This window comes from Microchirus variegatus (assembly GCF_963457635.1).
Source record: "Microchirus variegatus genome assembly, chromosome: 5".
Lineage (NCBI taxonomy): Eukaryota > Metazoa > Chordata > Actinopteri > Pleuronectiformes > Soleidae > Microchirus > Microchirus variegatus.
In genome coordinates this window covers 19947709-19965730 of record NC_139806.1, presented here as the reverse complement: position 1 = coordinate 19965730, position 18022 = coordinate 19947709, and the positions used below count along the sequence as shown (strand labels likewise).

Genomic DNA, 18022 nt, shown 5'->3' with positions numbered 1-18022 from the left:
ATGCTAAAAATACATGTTTTTATATTTTAATCAACCCTGCCGTTGTAGCCTCTTTTAACTGACAGCAGCATTTTCAAGTCGGACAGTAAACACTACCGCACTATTGTGACGTAACTTCCGTTGTAAACAGCACTGTTTTCACTGAGAAGACCGTGGGTAACGTAATGCTGAACCCGAAGAGATGATGTCGATTGCTTTGGTTTTGGACGAATATAGTTTACCAAGAATGATCAAATTATGTTAACTGTTATTACATTATAACGTTGCCCTTGTCAAGCGGCCAGTTGGATAGAAACCCGAAGCTGTCCGACTCTTTTTATATACTGTGACGAAAGTATGTTCCCTCCGACTACAGAGCTATCTCTCACAACGTTGTCCTTATGGTGTAATAGTAGATTCTAACTGTAAGAGTGTGTGCATGTTGCCGTTGTCACACGCCTTTTGTTCCTCTTCCAGGTGAATCTGTGTGCCTCCTTCCATCATGAGCCGGGACCTTCCTATCCACAGCTGGCCCGGCTCCTATTACATAAACAGTGAGAAGCGATGGGAAAATGGCACCCTCTCCCTCACCAGGACCACCGTGCGCTTCGTCTCTAACCAGAGTAAAGAGAATCTTATTAGCTTCCGCCTCTCCCGTATCATGGAGATCAAGATGGAGTCGTCCAGCTTCATCTTCAGCACCCTCACCGTTCTTGAAGAGGGCAACGTGAAACACTGGTTTGGTTCCCTGAAGCCCAACAGAGTGGTGGTGTATAACGTGTTGGAACATTTCTGGAGGGAACGCCTCCTGTCCCCCAGCTCAGAGACCCACGATGCTGAGTCTCAGCCTTCTAAAGGCAGAGAGCTGATCAGCCTGATGGCAGGAGCACAGAGAAGACTGGAGGACACTGGCAGAGTCCTCAGCCACCAAGGAGAGCAGTTTGATAATATGATGCAGGGACTTGAGACGATTGACTCTGACCTGGGCGTGGCTGATAAGTACTTATCTGCATATATACTAACAGAATAATTTAGCAATTTCTTCTTTATTTTGCAGTCTTGACCATTTTGCATGTTAAAACAACACAACTTATGTTAAAAACAGTCCTTCACAAACTGGATGTTATTTACCATGCTGCCATCCACTTAATGTCTGGGGCTGCATTAAACACTCACCACTGCTGCCTGCATTGCATTCTCCTGTGAACTGGCCCTCATGCCATTCTCGAAGACAGACTCACTGGTTTCAGTTCTTTCATTGGGAAAACCCCTTCATTTCTACAGTCACTACTCAATATTCAACACATATTCAGCAACATCATTAATCTCCTGACCCTGTACCTCCTTGTGTCGCTCTTTTTTCATCATCAGAATCATCTGCGACAGACCCTAAAGCTGAGCTCATTCATGCCACGCTCTGCTTTTAAAAAATCATCACAAACAATAGTCAGAGAATGTTGTGCTTGCTTTTAGCCATTCTCTTTTTAATATATGTCTCTGTGTTTTTTGTACACATTATTTTCTTTAGGCTTATATGGTCTAAAACTGTTTGTTCTTCTTTTTTGTTGATACTTTCATGTATCTGCCTCTTATGTTTCCTATTGGCCAGGCCATCATTGCAAATAAGAATTGATTCTCAAATGAAAAACCTGGTTAAATAAAGATTAAATATTACAATTTTACGGTTACAACAACCAACCACTCACACATTCTCCTGATGTTTATCTACTCTGTTGCAGACTTTTGTCACATCTGGAGTCTCCCCCCTGGTGGCCTTTTGGTAAGCTCCCATGGAGGACCCATCACGAAGCCAAGGCTGAGGATGCTGCAAGAGCTGCAGTGTCTGCTTCAGCTTCAGCTGGCAGGGAGTCTATTAGAAATAAGGTGATAGCAAGTATTCCTGCTGTCATGTCCAAAGGGGAAGACTCTGACTTGAAACCAGGATGCTTGTCAGTGCTGGTGTCCTCACTGGAGGTGCGGGACAGAAATTGCCAGCTCCTTCATCGCTTTGAGCGAAATGAAATAGACGAAATCAGGGTCAAGAGTCCTTATGAAATAACTGTCAGACAGCGTTTTATTGGGAAGCCAGATATATGCTACAGATTCCTGTCTGCCAAGATGCCAGAAGCATTGTCACTGTTGGGGATGCAGTATAAAAAGAAGATGGAATTTACAAGTGAATACACTGCTTTCAAGGGAACCCCAGCTTCATCTCCATGTGACAGAGAGGGGACTAACTGGGATGAAGGTAATGAGGAGAACTGCTTTTGTTTCCATGTCTATAATACATTTGAACACTGAGTGGCAGTAAAGCTCTACTTTTCCACGTATGTATTTTTTCAAGTGTGTGGCCACCTTTAAAAACACTTCATCCACATAACTTTTGGACATGGCTATTGGTGTATTAGACATGTATTTTGATGAGTCACTTCACCCTGATTGCCTCAGTTGTTCTGTTTTGAGTTTACTGTCTGGTTTCCTGATAAACAACATATGCACTCTGCACTTTTTCACCATCTCCACCCATGGAGTCAGGTTTGTCACAGAGGTGCCAAGAGACAGCGGTCCCACTGGAGGTCCCAGCAGGAGAGCTGTCCCAGCTGCACGTGCATGTCCTCCAACCATCTGTCAGTCAGACTGAGGCTCAGGAACTTAAACAGGTGAGTTCCAGTTGGACAAGTAAAACTTCCATTGCCTCTGTGACTGAATGACTTGCACTACTGTTGCATTTAGATTTTTTTTTTATATATATTTGTATATTCAAGGTAGGTAATACAAATGTCATGACTGTGTGTACAGGCAACAGATTGTCTTGGCAGCTGTTATAGTAACATGTATTTTGATAGTTCCATTCCAAGCCACAGTTCATCATAATGATTTTTATTTTTTATCCTGTGTGTTTAAAATGTTATTTGGTGAGACCACAAACCAAAGTCCATCCTGGTTTTAAGAGAGGAAAAGAAACTTGGTCAACTTGCTCAGACTGTGCAACATCTTTCCATTCAGAACCTTGCAACAGTGAGAACCGTTACAGACATGGTCTGTGGTGGCAAGACCTATACAGTGACGCAAACTCAGACCTATGATTCAGACATTGTTTTATGTGTGTGTGTGAGAGAAACATGCACAGAGCACACACTATAACAGGTTGCTCAGAAGAAGATATATTTAGTGTTAAACCCTATATCTTGTACTTACGCATCACATTGTTTTTAGATTATTGAAAGATTGACCATATTCTAAATCAGCATTATATCCCAGTGTCCTGCTAGTGACTGGCTTACATTACCAATACATTAAAAGTGTCATAATAGTTAATCATCTTGTATAATGGTGATCAAAATGTCTGGTATTTGTTTTCAAGAAATGTGACCCAAGATATGTGATGAGCAGTTGAAACATTTATTAATCTGTGTTCTCTAGTGGTCAAAATATTTAACACCGACACTATTTCAAGAAAATGAAATATGTCACACTTTGGTGTGTCTCTGCTTTGTTGTTGGTAACATAAGAGCAGACACCAGTGCTGATTTATCAGTAAGGAAGTCAGCATTTATGTGCCGTGTGAGACATTTGTGTTCACATTAAAGCCAACACGATAAAATAACTGCATAATAAAGGAATATGACAAGATTAACAGCAATGGAAAATTACAGCGTTTGTTATAACAAAAGCACATAATTCCACAACAAAGAAGAAAAGCTATTACATGCTGAAACCAACAGGTACCAATTGATTGACATACACTGCACCTGAGAAATACAAGACATTTGACTTATCTTTATTTTGATAGTTTATCTCATAGTTAACACTTTATGTTCAACATTTAGTTCATTATCAGTAGCTTACTGTTGTTTTTGCCTGTACAATCATTTTCCAAACAATTGTATCTAAGCACTAACAGCATTAGGCCAGTCATACAAATACTTTGACATGTATTGTCTTCGGCTGATACTGGCTCAGACGTCAAAGGCTGTCATTTTTAGTTAATAACACATTTCTATACACACCACTCTCTGTATGTAATACATTAGTATTGACAGTGGGGAAAACTTGCACTTGGGTCACTCAATTTATTGTCTTACCCTAAGTGCTTTTGTAAATATTCTCCATTGTCCAATGATTTTATACAATCGTTGATGTTTGAGGATGGAAATTCCAACTCTTAAATGGAAACTGGTTCAAATATAAGAACAATACAGGTTTTTTTCTTCTTTTTTTTTTTCATGTAATGCATGTCTATTATCATAGTCCTGAAACTACCTCACTCTTGCCCATGACAGAAGGAATTTTAGCTCATATATTTTTCTATTAGCTGTAGCCTAAATGTTTAATCTTGTGGGTTTCTACATGACATAATTCCATTTGCCATTGTATATGCTGCTGCTAAAAATATTCATTTTCTGAGTTTTTCTATGACACACAAACACTCAAATTCGGTTATCCTTTCCCTGTAGAAAGTGTAGAGTCACAGACCTGAGTGAGTAAATGCAGCTGTTCCTAGTGTGTATTGACATACTATCTGTTTTTTAAACTGCTGTCTGGAGCCATTTGTGTGCTCACTTGCAATGTCCACACATAACATCCAGTGAAAACTGACATAATGTCAGTGTGAGTGCAAGCGTGTCTGTGTGAGAGACAGAGCATATGTAGCATACATAATATTAGTTTAGAAACCATGGTGGTGGGGTTTGGAGTGAGTGTTTATTAGGTTTTGCTTGGCACATAACAGTACATTTAAGTTTTTCCATCAACCATAACATATGCAATTGTTTGACCATTGAGATGTAGTTGCAGCAATAATCCACCTGAAAACAGAAATAAACAATATAGTGTGATATCAATGATCCCAACAGGGAACATTGATATCAGACGAGCCAAGACATTCTGAGTATATTCTCAAGTTTCCTCTACTGCATAATAGGAAATATTATTATTCTGTATCCACTGTAAGCTGTTATTGCCTTATGATTAGTTTTGATTTGAAACATTGTCTTCTGATCTACTCTGACCTATTCTGTTCAACCACAATGAGAACATCACTCAGCTAATTCTCTTTCTCAATTTAATTCATTAACACACTCGCTCTCTAAATCCCAACCCTCCACATATGGCCCACATGTCCCCCCTGTAACTGCTCAGCAGCTTTGTGTGGGTATTAATATCCACTCTCATATTAATTTGCATCTTGCTCCTTAGTTGTTCTTGTTCACTGGGGGCGTAAGTGTCATGCATGTTCTTCAAATGTGTGCACTTATTTGGTTGTGTGTGCATCTGTACAGATGCTGATGCAGCTGAAGAACCTTGCCCTGGAGGCAGAGACGGAGTTGGAACGGCAGGATGAAGTGCTGGACGTCTTGACCAGCTCTACTGACAGAGCCACCATGCAGATAGGGAAGCACACCTGCCGTATGAAAAGACTGCTGTAGCGCCGACGGCCCAGCTGATGCATTTGGTCCCTCCTGGGTAATGCACTGTTGGATTTTGAGAACACTGGGGTTCACGATAACACTGTCAGGATTTACATATGCTCAAAGGTACTTTTGTTTAATTTTTGATGTTGCATTTGATGGCACAATTACATGCTATGGCCACCTGAAGATTAACACTAAAATCCTTGAAATTTGCTCATCCGTTTTAACAATTTTTACTAGGATTATGAATTTAAAAAATAAAAATAATAAGGACATTAGCATTTCTTAATGCTTTTTCTTTGTTTAAAAATAAAATGAAAAAAAATGAAGTGATTAATGGGATTCTTTCTTGATGTGATAAGTTAATCCTTTCGTTTAAACCCTGTTTTGTTGTTTAGTATGTTGTTGAATTGAATTCAAACGTGTGACTGCAAAAATCAGGCATCCTAATGAAAGGTGTGTCTGTGATCTGCACTTTGAATGTGTGGCCTGCAGCACTTGGCAGCAGTGTCTACCATTGTTATTATGACATTTTGTTTGGATGCTGTCAGCTTAACAACTGACATCTTGAAAGCACATTGTTTTCCAAGTTTCTTAATTTAAGGGAATTCAATATCAAAACAACATCTTGTATTTAATCATCTCTTGAATCATTGTTTTCTGTGGGCCACATATTTCCAGTAGGTGTTAGTTCTGTAATGCTAATACGCTCCTGATTGCCATTGAGGAAAAAATAACTCAGCCAGTCATGAAAATAGTAATGGCCTTTTACAGTCCATTTACCTCACCTGCATTTGATCTGGGGCAATAGCATGAATCCACATGCATGTCAGAAGATCACTACTCTATGTGCCAGAGAGGACACCATCTACCCAGGCGGGAACATTACTTGCAACGTCAATTAAACAGGCATTAGAAAAGCCACAACAAGAAGAAATAAATGTAACTGATCTTGCTGCAACTAATTCAAAGGAAACTGCATGCTTTTTAATAGATGTGATATACAAGACTGACAAAACAGACAGTGAACAGTAAAACATTAACCAAATTATTGGCAAAGAAAGTGCTCCAAAGGCACATGAACACTTTGAATGCCCTATATTGCAATGTCAAACGATACAAAAAAGGTGTCTGTGTCCACACTCTATTTGGCCATCTCTAAAATCGTAGGTTCATCCTTGTGTCATGTCCTGCTCCTCCACAAAAAGGTTTTGTTGTTTTTGAGTAATCCTGCTAATTGGCACCGAACATTTGTGAAGGTAATAATGGACCAACATAATATTTGCACAAAGGAATCAGTGATATACTGTATTACCATCTTTAATTGTTAAGAGTATTTCTGTGCTGATAATTCGACCCTCCCACATGTGATGGGGCCACTTATTCCTCAGACATATATTTGCAATGTTGTAGTGTTGCATGTCTCAATATTACTGCTTTGTACCGCATTGATCGGGAATGTTATCTTCTTACTATAGACACATGGGCCTTTTACAGAAAGCAGAAAGCTTTCCTCTCTGTGTGTTCTTTTTTAAATAGTATGCATAATTGTAAACATGCTAATATCCACTGTGTTTGCTGTGAGTTGCTCAAGACTGACACTATCTGTATTTTCTCTAAAGCACTGCTATATTGTAACACTGTAATTTCACTGTGGTGTGTTATCACTGTAAATTAATTTGTGTTATATTGTAGAATAATTTATTTACCCTTTATTATGTACCATGTTTAAAAAAAAAATGGTATTTGTACTGTTTAGAGATGCTTCTTTCTGCTAGTGATACCAAATTCATCTAAACACTGGACACAACTAAATGACTGAGTTTGACTCTGAGGTAAAGTACTTCTGCATCTTTCTTATAGCACACACAAGGAATTATTACTTATCAGATAGGAAATCATTAGCATTAAAACTCTAATAATATATACTTTGCAATAAAAGCAAGTACAGTTGATTTGCAGAAGATCTGTAGTTTCATTATGCATATTTCCTTTAAGACAATCACACTTGTATATTAGAATAACTAATTTTGTTTACATATTGGTTGTATACTGAATACTGAATATTTGTTGAAATCGGACCGGGGTAAACGTGAAGCACCTATTGCACATTTAAGATGGGGAAAAGGTTAATTGATGGTAAGATGCTGACATTTCCATTTGCTTCATCGTTCCAGGTCCACTCTAAGTTCTTGGCAAGACGAGTGTCCATCAATTATCGGTCAGGCTGAGTAAAGATGAAACAAATATAGCTTCATTGGATTAGATTGGATGGGTTTGTTGCTATTTTGGATAGTTCCATTTAGATATTGTCAAAGTAAAGTCACCTTTCAAGTCACCTCTCTCAATCAATAAAAAGTCAGGGGGGTGGATGTCTCACAGACCTGGCAACCCTGAACAGACAGTAAGAATCAACGGGGAAGAACGGAGAAAATAGTAACAATGACAAGCGTATTAAGTTCAGTTAAATCTGTTAAGTTAGTTAGTCTGTCTAAGTTAAATTGAGAGCCAGGGGTCTTATAACACTGTGCCGCACATTGCCGAATGAGAATGAAAGCACATTTGGTGTTGTTGTTTTTTCAGTCAGTAAAAAGCTAAATTAGCACAAACACCATAGCCATGTGAGGACTCTATGTGCTATCGCTAGCTAGCGCGTTATTTTTTTTTTTACCACTTGTTCAACCAGGGCACGTTTTTTTCCCCTCGCTCGGTCCATTCTGTCTCCGTTTCTGCATTGAATAAAGTTATGTGCGTGAAATCTTTAAGACCTGTTGTTGACGGGATTGTTTTTGAAAATGAAATACTATATTTCATATAAGGTCCTGCACTGATTTAGAGTCCTTAGGTCGCATGAATTAAATGAGACCGCGGTAGTAAAGAGCGATGGGTCAGACATTGATCAAAGCGTGAGAGTGGATTCGTATTATTTATTATTATTATTATTATTATTATTATTATTTATTTATTTTTTTAAGTCGGAAGTTTTTGAATCTCGGTTGTCATTTCGTATGAATAAATCACAACCGAGTATGCGCCCATATTTGTGACAGTTACCTTACCCCATATGTTTGTTTGTTTGATTGTTTGTTTGTTTTAAGAAGCCTCTGGAGTGTTTTGCTCTACTGCTGCAGTGCAGGTGGACATATCGTTGAAGGATAGGCCTGCTTCCTTGCTTCACAAATGGATCAAGACAGGTTGTCTTCATCGCTCAGCTAAGCACAGGACAAAGCTGGATTGCACCACTGCAGTCTTAAAGCTTCCTGACTCTTCTAACAGTGAGTATTGACAGTATTTCCTAAAGATTTTAAAATGAGCTCAAACATGCATGTTAACATTATAGTACCATCAGTTGACAAAGCAAGCAGAGAACACAAACCTCCAGCAAGGCTGCACAGTTTCCCACAGTTCAACTATCCCACAGTTTAAAGCTCAAGTGTGTAACATTTTGTGATTTTATTTTGTTGTTGTTGTTATTCTGTCCCCGTTTGGTCCTCGTGAACAGAAACATTGAAACAATATGCTCAGTTCTTAATCTGCTAATTCTGCTCTGCTAAGCAATATCGGACCTGTCAGATGGAGTGTTTGTGTGTATACACCAGCAGCGCAGGAAGTGTTTATCCTGTCAAACTGCTGAAAAGACTGTGTTCTTTGAACAATAGAATTCTTTGTTGTGTTTTCAATCATACTTTATTTTTCACACTTTACTACAATAATGTTGCTCTTGCTTTCATCTGTCTTTGCCTAAAACGACTCACTTGTTACTGAATGTTGCTGGGTGACATGAGGTATAATACTGAGAAATACAGTTATGTGGAGCTGATGGGCTTACTCGGCATTGTGCGGACTCATTTCATAGTGGTTTAAATGTAACAGACATTTGTTTGTATTTGAAAGTTTTTTTTTTTCATTTTTTGTTATGTAACAACATCAAACATATTTCTTCTTTGGGCTCTAACCCACGTCCACACCCGTTCTTCAATTTGTGAGCATTCTGACTCCTGTGTTTTGACACTTGTTACTGTTTAAAAGTCAGGCCCTTTCACGTGATGTGATGTTATGGTTAAGTAAAAGTCTGATTCTTTGCAGTTAATGCTTGCAATAACAGTATGTACTTTTGAACCAAGTGGCAACTTAAAGTGATTTCACCAACTGGATTATGATGGCTGCTATTTTGAAGCCTCAATTTTTCAAGCACTTCCACATTTATTTCAATTTCTATGGGAAATACGACATTTTCATGTACAATATTATGCCTCTTGACCTGTCCAGGATGTACACTGCCTTTCACCCTATCTCAGCTGGGATTGGCAATAGTGCTCCCCGCAACCCTAATGTGGAGGATAAGGTAGTGGAAGATGAGTGAGAGAGTGAGTGGGCAACCTTATCAGTAGATTAAGGTGTGCTTACACAAACACACAGATCATTATTTCAAGACGTTCATATTCCTCAAGCTCTAATTAGTCACTCATAGAGACCTATGAGTGACTAATTGCAAATTCCTTTAAGACATTTGCAAATTAGAAATGGTTATTCATTACTGTTTCAGCTACTCTGCAGTCTATTGTGGGGAATGGGGAAGTGACTCTTTGTACACTTTGCACTATTATAACATCCTGTTGGCATCAAGAGTGTTGGCATCAGCTGACTACCCCTGTGAGACTGCCTACAGCCCGGTTCCTCATTGTCAACAGTGGATCACATTTGATTTGGCAAGTGTTTGAGCACTCAATTAGGAATCAGGAAGATGTTTTACACTAAGATGTTTGAAAGAAGACCGACAGCTTCACTCAACAGTCTGGTCCCAGTTAGCATGAACTTATCACTTCTGTTTAACACAGCCCACCATGAGAGATGGAGACTAGAAGCACAAACACATGATAACACAGAGAGGATGTCTATGACATTATGAAAATCTCTTCCAACACAGCTGAACTTTTTTTTTCATTTTGGACTGTATATTTTTGTTGATTTGAGTGATAAATAGTCAGATTGTGGAAGTCCCATACTCCAGAAGCACACCACATGGTTATGTGAATTCCAGCCCTTATAAAAGGTTAGGGAAATCGAGTACACACACTGGCGTGGTTTTAAAGCTGCCTTGCAATATGAGGAAGTGGTGGCGGTCTCGTCTGACCACAGATGCATGAGATCCGGCTTTGCCTTCCTAACGGATAGTATGGAGACACAAGGGATTTTGCTGGCCTTGACTTTCAAGTCTGTTTACTTGATAGTTCTGTGGTGAGCACTCTCATTCAAGGAGCGTGTCTCCATTGATGGCCAATCTGTCAACTCTTCCTGAGAAAAAAAGCAGCCCATGATTGTGGGCTGTGATGGCACATGTAGTTTGGACAGTGTTATAAAATATGGAGCCATGTGATGCAGTAACAAACAAGCTGGAGTTTGTCTGTGTATATTTGAAGCATATTTATATGCTTCATATATGTCATTTTACATGCAACTACAGCAGCAATGACATTTTAAATGCTTACATTCAATTTGTTATCAATTGAATATAGTAACTTACACTTCTACTCCACTAGTACATTGTGTAAGTCTAATGGCCTGATGTTTGACTCATGTCCTGGCCGGCCTCTTACTCGTGCAGGTGTTGCTGGGTTTCCTTTTGCTGAGGGAGTCTCTGGTTTCAGGAAACAAGGCCTGTTGGTTAATGTTAGAACTGGGAGAAAACGTTCCTGGAAGGAACGTTCCTGAGTCCAACCAGGGGGGGTGTATGTGTATTCTCCAACAGAAATTGTACTGACACGCAGCGTCAGCAGCATCATCTTCTCTCTGGCTATCAACGTGGTGACATTTTGTCTTGTCGTAGTGAAAGATGGATGTTGCAGATGTTTCCTTGTAAATGTGTGGTTTTTATTTCATTTTGCTGTGAATGCAAATGCACATTTGCACAGATATGGTCTTGTTTCAGATATCTTTTTGCTTTTATCAAACCATAAATGTTCTTGGTACTTTACCAGATGCCAAGCTGTTTGATGATATCATGTGCTATTGCAATTATTATGTTTTCCTTGGTTTATGAAGCACTCTTTGATTTTCTGGCATTTGTTTTACAAACCTTTTTTCATTTCTGCGCAAGAGAGTTAACGGACAGGCAGCCAAACCAAACTTGGCTCTGGTTTTATTCAGTAGTAGTATTCTCAAATGAACTCCAGGTATAATCCCTCATTACAACCTACCTGAAATCTGTGAAAGTGCTTGCCTTTCTTTCAAATAACTAATGTATTACTTGTTAATGTAATCGATACAGTACTTAGTATTACAAAAAACGAGGTTAAGAAATTAAAGAAATTAAAAACATTATTCCACTCATATTACATAGGTTGTTTACCTTAATATGTTATACTGTCATGTCATCATATACAATGCTCCCTCACCCACTAGCCAAAACGCATGGTTTACTGTCAGCACCTTACAGAACCCAAAGTAAAATATACTATGAAAAATAAGTTGAATGTAATCATTGTTAATGTGAGCTTGTTGCATTCAGTAGAGGGCAGTAGTAAGTTGCTACTGGTGAGATTTAATTCATTAACTATACCAATTCATAGCGTCACAATATGTGTACTTTGAGTGCATGAGTCTTTATTATTATATCTATAATTATGTGAAATAATACGATGAATAAGTACACACGCTTTGTGTTTATTTATGTGTGCCACATACATACGTTAAGGTCATTTTATTTTACTCAAATTAATTTTACTCTTGAATTCATTTTATGCTTCTACATTATGAACAGCAAAGCATAACATAACAATATGTGTGAATACACAACTGAGATAAATGATCATATATATTTACACAATATACTCCCAAAATGGTTTATTTACAATTCATAAAATTCATTAGTTAGAAAAAAATTTGACTCTCTTATACTGAAAAACATCTACATTTTATATTGGTTCTCACTTTACATTTTTTTTTTTTTTTTTTTTTTTAACATTACAGTCAGATCATATTGCAATTAAAATTTAATGGCAGCTCTTCCCTTTGATCTTTTCAAATTTAAATGAATAAAAAAGTAACAGTATCTAGCAGCAAATGCATACCACTTTTCTGGGCAAAGTAAATGAGAAGCTGCATTTTTGGCAAGTGTGAGGAGTCCTTTCTGTGATGACTGGATTATGTATTCATTAAAACACCATCTATACAGTTCCCCAAACAGGTTGTCAGGCCGTGAGCCAGCGTACACCGCATCACTACTTTTACAAGTGGGCCCCCCAGAAACTTTCAGCGAGTCTGTTTTTAGTGGCTCTTACTGCAAATGGAAACACTTAGCTCCCACAATAAATTACCCACCTGACTGATGCCACACTGCATAGACCCCCAACCAGTCACAGGCATGCTATGGATTTATATATTAACATTAAATCCTGTTGAAGTCTACTATGTTATTGTGACTGTGGGTCATATGAGCTGACAAGAGGACAGGAAAAAAATTAATCATGCAAAGGTTACTGTGCTTGCGTGCAGCCTGCAGGGCAGCAGTTTGATTAAAGTTGAGGATACACCCCCCCCCCTCCCCCCACCTGGTTGGGTCGACAATGGGGTCATTTCAGGATAAATATAGACTTTCTTGGTTACTCATTTTCTCTAGAAAGTAAATAGCCATTAGCGCTGCAGCAGGCTAGTGATCTCAAGGGCAACACTAGTGCTCAGTCTAAACTATTGTTTATATTAAAGCCAGTTGATTAAAAGAGACATGGCGGCATAGCTGTGATGAGAGCATCCCCAGCACAAACAGTAATGTTGATGCTCCTGTGAACATAGTCCACTGGGGTCAAGTTCAGACACTGTGAAAACATACTTTGACTTAAACCTCTGTTCTGAATTTTGATGTGTGTTCGGACATAAGAGCAGGACCCTTGGTAAGAGTGCCTGCAAAATAATCCTAATTATCATTCCAGCAATCTTATGTGTTTGACCACCTAGTGATGCAATTGCAGCTGACCAAACAGATTGTTGAAATATTGCCCTGCTGTTATAGCTACGTTGTGACAGCATTGTATGTTCACCAAGGGCCGGCACAACCATAACAAACACAGCTGAATCTGGGGTTTACATTTCAGCAGGATGACGGCGCACGCAGCGTCTGGGAGGAACTTGGGGAAAAAGGAGCCTGGGCCAGCAGCCTTGTATGGCTCTCTGCCAGTATGGTAAGAGCAGCCTTGACGGTGGGCCATGTGAAATAATTGTCCAGATGCACCAGTTTATGAATGTAAATGAATGAATGGACATAATTGGTTATGAGTTTGCTTCAACACAAGGCAGAAGGCTGTTTGATGAAGTGGGTAAAACCAGGCCACGACAACAGATTGGGTTTGTGATGAGGGCGTCGACCATCAAATTCATGTTCAAATTATTGTGACGTGTACTTTTAAGTTCTTCCAAAAGGAAGTCGCCAGCCAAATACCATAGACTGTGAAGTCAATACAACCACAAACGGAAAGAATAATTGTAACCACCTTTGGCCTAAGAATGGTCTTAATTTAGAAATAAAGTGAAACCGCTGTAATTCTCCGACTCCAGTAATCCATCCATCCACGCCTTGTCTTATTTAATGCAACTAAAAACAAATGATCCTTTAAAATAATATTTGTATTTACTAACATCAATGACCATTGAAAGATTTTGCCACTTAAATTATTTCAATCTATTGCATTTTGGAACAGAAAAGAAATCCTGGTTTTCCCATAGGCTTCTTTTCAATTCTTCTACTTCTCTATATCACTTTCTCTTTTTTGTGGGTTTATTTCCATAACTGCAAAGAATTTTTGGACAACACCTATTTTGTGGAAACTCCTTCCGCAATCCCAAATGGTTTGTCCACGTAACCTCAGGGGAGCAGCCAGAAACTATGTAACTGGAGAAGATTGAGTACACAGAGCTAGACCATTGCCTGGTGAGCTATTGAGAAGCTGAGACAAAGATTACCAGATGTTTACCTAGCCTTGCCATATGTGAGGTACTTACTGAACTTGTACGCAGAATGTGTGAGTAGCAGACAGGAGGAATATGAACCTTTGACCCAGTGTCCATTACAGGTACCAAAAAAAAGCTGTAATGCCGATTAACCATGAAGTCAATGCAAAACAATGACGTGTTACCCTGTTTGGTTTTCCTCTAAAAGGAAATCTAGTGTTCCTCAGGATATCACTCAGGAATCCCCTTTTACTGATGGAAACCTGGAGCCGTCAAAACAGCTCTGTAATTCTGCTGCCTGGTTTCAATTAAAGCATTGAATATCAAAGACAATCACTCCCATTTTAATGTGCGTTTTTTATGTGTACCCAGTTTATTTTGATGGAAAATTTGTGGGTGGAGCACTTGTTAATTGGTATGGAAAACTTGCACCTGTGGTAGACCAATGTTTTGAGAGTCAGAAACATTGAATATTTGCGTTCTTTTCTTATGAGCAGGAGCCCAACTTTGTCCCAAAAGCAATCATCGAAGACTGGATCTGACGTTTGAGATTGTCTGGAACAATGCAGTTATACGGTGGTTTTAGGCTTTGACTTCACAGTGCAGTGTAGTTTGTCCTTCATCAAAACAGTTCACAATAAATGTATCCACATGCTAACTGTAAGACACTTGGGTTGAGAACAAAGTATTGATTCCAGACACTTGTTTGAAATGTAAAACATTGTGATGGTGAAATAACGGTCAATCGAACAGCACATTATGTCATTGTTTTTTTCAGAGCATATCATCCTTTTTGACACAACCTGTATTGTGTAATAGCATGGAGTGAAGTTGTCGTGTTGTTTACACTATACACTTAGATGAATTGAATTACCCTGCTCAATGCACACTACCTCCACAATACTGAATACCTGCCTCCTCAACCAGCTCTCCACTGTTGCCGAGGATGTCATGTACCTTGCTGCATTCCTCAGCTGTGAGTAATCTTTAAGCTAGAAACAACTTTAACTTCTGGTTCATTATGATAAAATATGTTCTGCTTGTTTGAGTAAACAGTATTGAGTCCATGTGATGGCTCTAGTTCAGGTTTGCTGCTGCCTCCAGGAAAGTGGCCACATCCATATCCTGTAAAGTCCAAAAGACTTTAAGACCAAACTATGTAACAGCCGTATAATTAAAACACTGGGTAGTGTTCTAACCCCACTTGATTTCCTGTGCAACAAAGTGTAGCTTATTTTATCAGGGCAAGTGGTGACTGACTGAATCAAGTTTTCCCTTGAGGATTAGTGTAGCTGTATGTGGTCACTGCTGAAGCTGTTCTCTTTTGCAAACCTGTACACTTGAATATTTGGCTGCTCAACCAGCTCTTGTGTGCCCACTTACTGTCCTTGGCACTTCCTGTTTATCCAGAAAGAGATGAATGAAGGATATCCCTAATTCCTGCTGCCATTTGATTGAAACGTTTCATTTTCCCATGGTTCATATACTCACCAGCCAATATATTAGGTACATCTGCCATATGGTTAGCCAATTATATGGCAGTAACTCTGTTTAAAAGGCATTTAAACGTGTAGACAAAGCCGAAGTCCAAACTGAGCATCACGATGGGGAAGAAAGATGATTTTAATGAGTTTGAATGTGTCACGGCTGTTGGTGCCAGAGCGGCTGATCTCTGTTTCAGAAAATGCTAAACATCTGGGATTTTCACACACAGCCATCGCTAGGGGTTTCAAAGAATTGTCTGAAAAGTAAGAACATGAATGTGGTTTATTTACATTTAAAGGCGCCGTATGTAAGAATGTGGCTTACTACACTCAAATTCAAAATACCTAGGTCTTATAGGATTCGTTTTCTCCGCCATAGTAGCTCAGACGTAACTGGCAACCTGTGGTTGCTCGGCAGCTGAGACTCTACTGACTGCAATAATTGGTAGACAGCGGTAGACACATGCCAAAACATGATTTCAAAACATAAACATGATTTGCAGTCTGTAAAATATTTTTTTTAATGCGAATATTTTGGCTGTACTGTTGTTGTTGGTGAGTTCAGTATGTTATATGAACATTATTGCTGAGTCTCTGTGACATATTAGGAGGATTTTACGGCCAGTTGCTTTAGATTTATTACATAATGCACCTTTAACATTGTCTTGTAATGGGCCACATGGTTGGTGTTGTGCTTAGGCCCTTTCTGCATGGAGTTTGCATGTTCTCCCCATGTGTGTTCTCCCCGTCTTCCACCCTATGTCACTGATCATGTGGAGGACCCATGAGGTACTATTTTTAAAAAACCTATACTTGTATACTAAAGGATGCATGAATTACCATTATTGAAACCGTTAACAGTAAAGTAAAAATCAAGGACCAGATATGCAGCATAATACTTTGCAGCCTTTAAGATTTGCTAATCGCTTTGTCTTATATTGCGATTTCCATTTCAAAATGATAAATTGTTCACTCAACACTCAAAGAACTGAACTATACAAACAGTTTGTTTGACACAGTTTCCCTTTATACGGACTGCGGTTAAATGTGTGTGTATGTATGTATATATATGTGTATATGTACATATATGTATATATATATATATGTGTGTGTGTGTACTGTATAGTGTAAACATCACTCCTCATGAGGACATCTATATATTCCTGTCGTGTTCTGTCATTAGTGGTGAGCTGTAGTCTCCAAAGTAAAGGGTAAATCATTAGATATTGCTTGCATCAACATACAGTATATGATGAGTGTTTCTCGTTTATTAGAACAGCTGGCTGACATGTCATTTATGAGGTTCCCTGACTCCTGAGTGTACAGTCAGAACACACAATATAGATTATTTTTTTGGAATATAATCAACTATGTCAAAGAAGGTGTTAAATCAGTTCCTGTGTCCAAGTACATTTTAAATAGTGGTGTATTTAATGGCTTAATATTTCTGTTGAAATATAACATTCATATCAAAATTCATTTCAAAATGTTTCATTGATCTGCCACGAGTTAAGTTTCTAAATTTTCTGAACTGGACGTACAAAACGTAGCAGTTGAACATGTTTATTTCAGAAGTTATGTTATATCAAATGGTATATGATGCACTGCTCTGTAGCCTTGTCCACGAAACTCCAGTGAGTGAAAGGCCAGAGTTTTGATGGGTCACATAACTTGATTTATTAAGGACTAAGATTTCACTCTGTATTAGAGGTAGAATGTATTCCCTAGTTATAGATACGGTATGTCAGACGTCTGAGAGAGAGAGAGAGAGAGAGAGTGTGTAAATTATTTTTGTGTTATGAAGCTATGAAACAGCTCGGGCCATCGGGGTCTACAATCCACGTCAGTCAATGACGATAGAGAGCATCACGTGACAGAGAGCATCACGATGAAGTGATACAACACCAACCACCTAATCACAATTACATCATGTCTCCCCAATGAGCAGGCCAACATAGGTGTGTCCACTTATCTAAACTAGAAACTGGACCTGACATCTTCAAAAAAATTGGTTATCTTAACTCTTTTGGACTGTTTTATGATAAAACTAATCTCTTTAGATGACTGTTTTAGTTTTATATGTCCACTGAGCCATATGATTAATATTTCTTCCAGGTGTGAAATAAAGTTATTTATTCGCTTCTTCTTGCAAAGTCATATACGGATTTGGTCCTGTTTTTTTGCAAAGTGAGCACACCTGCT

General features: G+C 38.7%; 1 protein-coding gene across 2 annotated transcripts; it reads left to right on the top strand.

Annotated features, from left to right (window-relative positions):
• The first annotated feature begins 196 nt into the window (after positions 1 to 196).
• snap47 (synaptosome associated protein 47) lies at positions 197 to 5670 on the top strand. Of its 2 annotated transcripts, XM_083890296.1 has the most exons (6): positions 197 to 334; positions 457 to 978; positions 1719 to 2227; positions 2515 to 2639; positions 4437 to 4459; positions 5262 to 5363. In XM_083890296.1, the coding sequence occupies exons 2-5, from the start codon at positions 482 to 484 to the stop codon at positions 4443 to 4445; spliced, it is 1140 nt and encodes a 379-aa protein (XP_083746422.1). In that variant the 5' UTR covers positions 197 to 334; positions 457 to 481; the 3' UTR covers positions 4446 to 4459; positions 5262 to 5363. The 2 variants fall into 2 exon arrangements, with proteins under 2 accessions (XP_083746422.1, XP_083746421.1); XM_083890295.1 differs by lacking the exon at positions 4437 to 4459 and having other exon boundaries at positions 5262 to 5670.
• The last annotated feature ends 12352 nt before the right edge of the window (positions 5671 to 18022 follow it).

What these genes read in the sequence shown, in the direction of transcription:
- snap47 (XM_083890295.1), top strand. Translation starts at nt 482, where the DNA reads ATGAGCCGGGACCTTCCTATCCACAGCTGGCCCGGCTCCTATTACATA. An exon ending in GGGGACTAACTGGGATGAAG is followed by an intron (nt 2,228 to 2,514) that starts GTAATGAGGAGA and finishes CCATGGAGTCAG; the next exon opens with GTTTGTCACAGAGGTGCCAA. An exon ending in AGGCTCAGGAACTTAAACAG is followed by an intron (nt 2,640 to 5,261) that starts GTGAGTTCCAGT and finishes GCATCTGTACAG; the next exon opens with ATGCTGATGCAGCTGAAGAA.